At 35.4% G+C, this 9800-nt stretch overlaps 1 protein-coding gene across 1 annotated transcript; it reads right to left on the bottom strand.

The window, feature by feature from the left end:
* LOC106875766 (p53 and DNA damage-regulated protein 1) lies at positions 1 to 9226 on the bottom strand. Its single transcript, XM_014924025.2, has 3 exons — positions 9180 to 9226; positions 8265 to 8365; positions 1 to 369 (listed from the first exon to the last, which is right to left on the bottom strand). Exons 1-3 carry the CDS (start codon positions 9224 to 9226, stop codon positions 212 to 214), a joined length of 306 nt encoding a protein of 101 aa, XP_014779511.1. The 3' UTR covers positions 1 to 211.
* Between the last annotated feature and the right edge of the window lie 574 nt (positions 9227 to 9800).

The following is a 9800-nucleotide window of genomic DNA, read 5'->3' as shown; positions in this document are numbered from 1 at the left end:
TTGAGTTATCACAACTTTTTATTCAACATTGTGATTTTTTTGAGTAAAGACATCAGCATGGGATCGTACAGGGTCTTCAATATGGTATTTACAAAGAAATTTTTGAATTTCCAGTAGATGATTCTATCAACAGTTTGTGTGCATAAGCAACAAGATAGTCAGAAATGATGCACCTTTAACAGAAGTGTCCTGGGTTCAAAACTACTGAAAGTCAGAGAAGATTTTCAATAGCTTTGATCTCTTGGTTTGAAAGGGGCTTCAAATCGAAACCCGTAAGGGCATCCTGATTTTCCAAGTCCCGTAACTGATTCATCTCAGTTTTCAAAGTTTTACGAAGGGAATTTATTTCTATGTCCAATTTGTCATAATCTGAAAGGAAAGAGAAAGACAGGGTAAATAAATTCCACAAGATATTTTGCAATTGGCAGAAATGGAGCTGTGGTGATTAACAAATTTATCTCGCAACCCCGTGGCAACCAGAAGAAAGGAGTACAACTGTGAATACAGATGGCCAAAATGGGGCTCCACCAAAGGATTTTTAGAGGAATGTTATTTGACTGGGTGCATGGCTCGAGAATCAGGGGACATTTTCAGGACAAGCCATAACTTCACCACATTCAATAGGGATAACTTTGAAACTACAGACTTGTTTAGAATGCCACAGGAAAAGATAAGATGGACCCCTCAAGGGAACCCTCTCTGCCCCCACCTCTCATAGTAATCATCTCGTTCCCTAGCATGAAGCTGTTCTCCCACCCCAACCACATGTGGATTGTTGGCGATTTTTTTTCCTCCGTCTTCCTTTTCTCTTGGACTCTCCTCCAGCTCCTGTTCCTGACAAAGAGCTTTGCTTGAAACATAAAACTACCTTTCTTACCTTCCCTGAGCATCTGCTAATACTTTGCATGTACCACATCATCTTGTTGTTTCTTTCTTGTTGTGTTTGTTCTTCATTTTTTGGGAGATTTACCATTTACATATATATTTGTATATATGTATGTGTGTATATATATATATTTGTATATATATACATAAATATGTATGTATATATATATGTATATACATGTATATACGTATGTGTATATATATGGATATATATTCTATTCTTTTATTTGTTTTAGTCATTTGACATGCTGGAGCACCGCCTTTCGGCAAACAAATCAACTCCAGGACTTATTCTTTGTAAGCCTATAGCTTATTCTATCAGTGTGTTTTGCCGAACTGCTATGTTATGGGAATATTGTCAAGCGATGGTGGGTGGACAGACACACAAACATACACACACACACACAAACACACACACATATATATATATATATATATATAATAGGCTTCATTCAATTTCCATCCACCAAATCCACTCACAACACTTTGGTCAGTGCAGGGGCCCAAGGTAACACACAGTGGAATTGAACCTGGAACCGTGTGGTTGGAAAGCAACTTCCTTACCTCACAGCCACACACATACACACAATATAAACATGAAGACATACTTATAGAAGGAAGAAATGAATAAACATGGCATGTGGAAAATTTTTGAGACATGAAGTTTATTGGAAATTTATATCAGTTCATTAAGTCAACACTGAATTCAAGAACTTTAAGACACAAGAAATTGTTATTTGCAATAGTTGAGTAAGAATTCTACAAATTAGATCTCACATTATTGAGAAGATAGAGAAAAAAAAAAGGAAAACTTGAAAAAACTTGTGACTTTTATGAATTTAGAGTCTAAAAATAAATCGCAAGATGCTTATGCTAGAAGCATTAAATTTTGGTTATGAAGAAATATTAATTTTCTTTTTCTTGTACAAGAAAAAGAAATTCCAAAACTACTGTTTTGACTTTAAGAAAAATTATTTTCAGGTTTAAAAAAAAAAAAACTGAAAATTCATGGGGTTTTTTTTATTTTCTTTTTTGTGGGAGTGTCAGAGCGTGTGTGTGTACATGTGTGCGTATGTGAGTATATCAGAGTGCATCAGTGTGTGTGGGAGGGTATCCGTGAGTGCATATGTTGGAGAGTTCATGCATGTATTGTGTGAGTATTTGAGTACGTGTGTGTGTGTGTGTGCATATTTGTATGCATTTCTGTGAGTGCGCATATGCATGAGTATTACAATTGTTTCACTGATCTAAGCATAAGAATTTCATAAATACAATACATACATATGCATGTAAATTTATATAGACAGATAGATACACATAATTATATATATATATATATATATGTATATATATGCATGTACATATGTATATATATGCATATATATATGTATATATATGCATATATATATATGTATATACATATATATATACATATATATGCATATACATATGCATATATATGTATATATATACATATATATATGTATAAACATATATATATAAATAAATATATATACATATATGTATATACATATATATATAAATATATATACATATATATATGTATATACATATATATATAAATAAATATATATACATATATATATGCATATACATATATATATAAATAAATATATATACATATATATATGTATATACATATATATATAAATAAATATATATACATATATACTGCTCGACTAAAGGCGGTGCTCCAGCATGGCCGCAGTCAAATGACTGAAACAAGTAAACGAGTATATATGTATACATATATATATACATGCATATATATATACATATATATATATATATATGCATGTATAAATATATATACATATATATATATATATGTATATATAAATATATATGCATATATATATATATATATATACATATATATGTAAACATATCTGCATATATATAGCTACATTTAAGTTTTTGAAATAACATCAAATGTAATAATTTTTTTTTTAAAGTGAATGGAAGTAAAAAAAACCACAACAACACACAACGAACCAACCAACCAACCAACCAACGAACCCAGAGATAAAAGAGTCCAAAACCAGAAAAAAACATAAAACAACAAAGACAAACTTGTGATAGTGTAAGAGAGGAAATTTTATCTGAAGAATATAAGTGGAATAACCAATATTTATTGACAACAGAGGATTCCCTCGTATTAACAGAAATGTATTAAGAGTATCTCCAGCAGCTAATCTTCTGACAAATCTCTGAAATTCAAATCTGTTCATCCAACCATCCACACACACACACACACACACATATAAACATGCACACACAGACATATACACACACAACGTGCACATGCACATGTATAGATGTATCCATTCATATACATATATCCATTTATATATACATATCTACCTACACACAAATATCGATATATCTATCTGTGTGAGTGTGTATGTATAAATATATATATATATATATATATATATACACACACACACACAGATGGATATATATATATACACACACACCCATATATATACATAAACAGTTAGATAAACACATACATGTGTTTGTGTGTGTGTGTGTGTGTGTGTGTGTGTGTGTGTGTGTGTGTGTGTGTAAATAACAGGCAGATGTGGTAAATATCATTCACCACATTATCCATGCACAGAAGGATACTTTCCACATCGTTCTCTTTAACAAAAGCTCTGGAATTTGGTCAGATTAGTTTAATACCTTCCTTGTGTCATTCCGTACAGATTAATAGATATTTGCCATTATACCTTTCCTGTTTCATTCCATTCTCAATCATTGCTAGATAGTTCACATCTGTTATCTTAGGATAGCCTTAGAAGAAGAACAGGCCTTCAAGCATTGAAAAATTTGCATATCAATGGATCAGTTTACTTAAGTGAACAGATGCCTTTCTTCGTTTAAACCAAAGCTTTACAATGTGGGCGGTACAGCTCCTAAGAGGGCACTGGGCATATTGAAGGCAGCATTAGGCTTTAGTTAGTGGTCAGGTATCATAATTAACATCGTAAATTTTACCTGCTGTGATGATTATATTATACATGATAAAATTAGTAACGGATTTTTAAATGTGATGAGAGATAAGAATATTTTGAGGGTTAAAGACATTTTTGAAGGAGAACAATTTATTTTTTAAGTTATATTTCTGTTTTTAATAGTATTGCTGGCTTTCTCTATATATTGCGAACTCCAGTGGAGTAAAATTATATATATATATACATACATATATATATATATGTGCAGGTGGCACATAAAAGACACCATTTCGAGCGTGGCCGTTTTCGTGCGGGTGACACGTAAAAGCACCCACTACACTCTCTGAGTGGTTGGCGTTAGGAAGGGCATCCAGCTGTAGAAACTCTGCCAAATCAGATTGGAGTCTGGTGTAGCCATCCGGTTTCACCAGTCCTCAATAAAATCGTCCAACCCATGCTAGCATGGAAAGCGGGCGTTAAACGATGATGATGATGATACATACATTATATGTATATATATATATATATACACACACACACACACATTATATACACATATGTATACACATACATACATATGTATACACACACACACACACACATATATATATATATATATACACACACACACACACAGAGAACACGTCATCATCATTTAACGTCCATTTTCCATGCTGGCATGGGTTGGACGGTTTGACAGGAACTGACTCAGCAGAAAACATTTTAATTGCCAGCAACAGTAGCCAGTACACATTCAGAATATGGTATGGTAAGGTATTAAGGTATTTTAAATGAAGAGGGTGGTCAATGCTGAAGGTGAAGTGGCTAAGAGAGGGGGGGGGGTCAATGCAGAAGGAGAAGTGGCTAAAGGGGTCGATATGGAAGGAGAAGTGGTTAAAGGAGGTCGATGGTCGAAAAAGTTTGGCGACCCCTGGTGTACACCAATTTAGAGATGTAGCAGAGCTTTCAAATCTTATTACTGTTGCAGTTCAAAACACCTCAAATGCTGGACAGTGTATTCCAGGAAGCAATTTATCGCTTTTTGAGTTCGGTAGAGACACTGAAGGTCACCATGTGGACCACCAGTTCTTTGCAGCAAAGATTTTGAATTAAATACATTATCCAAATTTAAACCAGTTTTTCATAATTCCGATTATTTCTCAAAATAGAAAGTGATTTTTGAGACACTCTCATCATCATCATCATTTAACGTCAGCTCTCCATGCTGGCATGGGTTGGACGGTTTGACAAGGAGCTGTCCAGATCCCAGCTGTCTGTTTTTGGTATGGTTTCTACAGCTGGGTGCCTTCCCTAATGCCGACCACTTAGCAGAGGGCGCTGGGTGCTTTCTACATGCCACTGGCACAGGCGCATCTATGCGGCACTGGCACAGGTGCATTTTAAGTGGCACCATCGCTTGAAAGGACAAACTTGTGTGTGTAGAAGACATAAATACATATATGTCTATACATATGCATATACTCACACGGATACACATAGGGTACCTTTCAGCTAAACAAGTCTCACAGAGTTATGTACCTTGTGTGTGTTAAGGTGCCTAGGACGAGAATAGCAATCACAAAGTATAATTAATCTGAAAGGTGTAATGAGCCAATACTGGAGCCTCTATAGAGTTGGTCAGTCATGCTAGAAGTAGCAGCCAAATCTCTTTTATATTACATACAAGTGTTACAAAAATAGAGAACATAACAGTTTACAAACACGATACCCAGAAACAGATGAAATGGTCACAACTGGAAAGTCGTCTTCAACTCTTTTGTTTTCATATTTGTTTAGGAATATTCGGCCTTTGTTTTCATTATGAGTGGATTTGGTAGACGGAAACTGAAAAAAGCCCATCATGTGTGTTTGTGTGTGTGTGTGTGTGTGTGTGTGTCCTTCATCACTGCTTGACAACCAATGTTAGTGTGTTTATGTCCCTGTAACTTAGTGGTTTGGCAAAAAAAAAACGATAGAATAAGTACCAGGTTTTTTGCTGAACTGCTAAGTTACGAAGAGGCAAACACACCAACATCGGTTGTCAAGCAATGAGGGGGGGGGGGCAACAGACACACAAACACACACATATATATCTATATATATGATGGGCTTCTTTCAGTTTCCGTCTATCAAATCCACTCACAAGACTTTGGTTGGCCCGAGGCTATAGCAGAAGACACTTGTCCAAAGTGCCACACAGTGGGACTGAACCCGGAACCATGTGGTTGGTAAGCAAGCTACGTACTACACAGCCACTTATGTGTGTGTGTGTGTGTGTGTGTGTGTGTGTACAAATAGATATATATGTATGTGTGAGTATATATGATATATATTTGTGCATGTGTAAGGCTTCTTTCAGTTCCTGTCTACCACATCCAATCCACCCAGAAGGCATTAGTCGACCCAGGGCTATAGTAAAAGAAATTAGCCCAAGATGCTATGCAATGAAATTGAACCTGAAACCGTATGGTTAGGAAACGAGCTTCTTACCACAGCACCACGATCACACACGTAAACAAATTTACAATGAAATAATGTTATGAAGTATATTTTCATACTGAACTGTTACACACTGAGTCACAATGATTTTTGCCTGCTGATTACATGAACGATACACACGTCTGTGGAATACCCAACCACATGCACTAGAATCCAGTGAGAAGAGAGTTCGGTTGATAGAATAACTGGAATATTTATCACAGAAACGAACAGAGACATTTACAAATACGGTGTTGTTATTCCTATATGTAAGGCGAGATACTGCCCCTATAATTTTGAAAGGCAATAAGACCCCCACAAGTTCTGTTAAATGTCCCCTATAATTCTGACATAACATCTCCCACAAGACCAGTTATTGTCCTTGCAGTTCAGGGAAAATGACAGGTCCCAGAGGGCCAAATATTGTCCCTATCATTTTGACAAACGACAGCTCCCACTCTTTAATAGATGGTTTGTAGTAGGAAGAAGGAAGAAATTCCTGATTGTAAAGGCCCAACAGCCGTTTTTGATAAGATAGCCTCTACTTAGTTGTTCCCCATGCTAGAAATGTTAACCAAATCTCCCTCAGATGATAACTGACGTCATAATAAAAACAAAATACCAAAACTGCACACGAAAATATTTCAGTTCTAGAAACACTGTTTGGAAAAAAAATAAATAAATAAATAAAAAGAAAAGTTTGTTATGACTGGAATAGTTTTTTTTTTTTTTTAATCATGTTTTTTGGATTAAGGATAATTAATAGTTAACTCATAACAAAATAGGAAATGATTAGTGAAAGTAAATGTTAGTAAGGGAAATAACTTCTACCCTCCTTAATATGGATTGGCTGTCATGGTGACAGAAGAACAGAGAGGATTGATGCTCTTTATCAATGTCTGTCATATTGACCGTAGTTGGTAACTGATGTCCTTAGTCAATGTCTGTCATATTGACATAGCTAATGAGTAACTAATGCTCTTTATAAATGTCAAACATATTTGACAGAACTGGTAAATAACTGATGCTGTTTATCAATGTCAGTCATATTGACATAACTGGTGAGTCGGTGGTGCTATTTGTCAATGTCTGTCATATTGACATAGCTAGTGACTAACCAATGCCCTTTGTCAATGTCCGTCACATTAACAAAGCAGGTGAATAACTGCCAAATAGACTGATACATTTTTGCCCTATGGTTGTATTACCAAGCAAATGTTAGTAATACTGTTTGAACTTACAAACACTGATGTCACTATTTCCAGCACTTGCATCACACACATACACACACACCAAACTTCTAGTGTTTATTAGCATGTATAGTTTATAGTTCGACATTAGCTTTCCCATGTGAACACATCATAAATGGGTTACATGCTGTTGCTATTTAACACTACGTCAGCTCTAAACCAGCAGAACTATGGTACATAGAGCAGTCTTTGATAGTGTAGTCTTCACATAGCCCTAAACGAACCTATGAAATGTGTGTAGGCAGTCAAATGGTACAATCCACACTTTTGTTGTTGTAGTAATAGTAAGTGGATGGTAGGTTGAGAGAGATTTAGCTGTCATCTCTAGCAAGTCAACCACCTATATAAAAGAACCCATTGTGGGATAATTTTGTCAGAGCAATAGTTTTAAAATTTGGATATTCATCCTTTTGGTCACTGTGAAACTTCTGACTGTGGTGTGGACTTGCTTGTCAGCCAGGCAGACTGAGACAAGCAGAAATTTGTTTTCTTTGGTAGAGATTTTACAATTGGTTTCCAATAGCAAAATCATTCTAGGATGGCAGGATTATACAGTTTGTAAGTTCAAACCTAACTGCATATATTCTGTCAAGAACTCCAGGGGTTAATGACTACAGATAAAAGGAAAAGAAAATAAAAGAAAAGAACAAAAAAAATGGTGTGGACCTACCTTTTTCTAAAATTGACTTTGTAGATTTTTCTGGCATTTTGATAAACATGTTACTCATGCAGACCCAAGATTTCTTTTCACCATGCGTCTTTGATAAAACCCTTCAACAAAAAAAAAGGGTAAAAACAATATTACAAATGTTTTATATTTTACATGTTACATTCATTAGACTGTGGCTATGCTGGAGCATCACCTTGAATAAATCTAAGCCCCAGAGTAAAGATTATTTGCCAACTTAACATGGCAGTCCTGGTTTAGGATGAATGTTGCTGTAATTTAGCCCCTGGAGACCGTCTCCAGCTAGCTATATGACACGATATAGTCCTAAACCAGGACTGCCATGTTATGTTGGCAAATAATCTTTGCTCTAGGGTAGTGTTGCTGAATTTCTCTCGTTGAGAGATTTACAAATAGTGATTTTTTATTGTATAGATCAGTGACTAGTTGTCACTTTGAAAACTATGTTTTGAACAGGAATTTGGCAGTGCCGCCTCGAGCCGAAAAATTATTCCACGCTGATGAAGGAAAATAAACTGGAAATCGCAATACACACAGATATTATTTTGAGCTGAGTGGGGGTGCTAAATGCCCTTGTTCAAAAATATAAGGACACAGATCGTGTCGTTATAGCCAGTTGGAGATGATGTCTCCTGGAGATAAATTACAGCAAGTTCAAATCCGGCCGAGGTTGTCTTAGCTTTTCATCCTTTTGGGGTCGATAAAAGAGGTACCAACTGTGTACTGGGGTCGTTGTAACCGACACACCACCTCCCCCAAAATTCCTGACTTTTGTGTCAAAATTTGAAGCGATTTATTTATGGGTAGAGAAGATTTGAAAAATACATTTTATATAATAGCAGTAAAGATTATCTCCCTTAGATGATTTCTCGTGCTTTTCGCATCTTCATGAAGGACCTTTTACAGAAGAATATTTTAATAACTTTCATCGAATATACATCCATTTTGATATGTGGGTTTAAACCAGAGGCCTTCAACTAGGATCCATATAAGGTTTTGGTGGGGTCCACGGTAATTTTTCAGGGACCAAGAAAGAACTGTATTTCAGACAAGTAAAGTTTATGTACAAGAAACTGGTTATACGGCCACAAAACACGGAATATTTAAACAATTTTTATACAAGTAGCTTGCTTCCCAACCACATGGTTCCGGGTTCAGTCCCATTGTGTGACATCTTGAGCAAGTGTCTTCTACTATAGCCTCAGGCTGACCAAAGCCTTGTGAGTGGATTTGGTAGAAGGAAACTGAAAGAAGCCCGCCGCATATACATGCATATATATATGTGTGTGTGTGTGTTTGTGTGTGTGTGTCTGTGTTTGTTCCCCCACCATCGTTTGTGATTAAAAAAAACCCAAGGCTGTGTGCATTATAGAACATTTATAAATAGAATGTCTTACAGCTCATTCTATTTATAAATGTTCTATATTATACACAGCCTTGGTTTTTTTTATCTCATTACGAAAAGTAAATCCTTATATATATATCTATATATATATATATATATATATATATATATAT

This window comes from Octopus bimaculoides, chromosome 21 (genome assembly GCF_001194135.2).
Source record: "Octopus bimaculoides isolate UCB-OBI-ISO-001 chromosome 21, ASM119413v2, whole genome shotgun sequence".
NCBI lineage: Eukaryota > Metazoa > Mollusca > Cephalopoda > Octopoda > Octopodidae > Octopus > Octopus bimaculoides.
The sequence above is the reverse complement of the archived record's forward strand: the minus strand, read 5'-3'. Positions and strand labels throughout refer to the sequence as shown.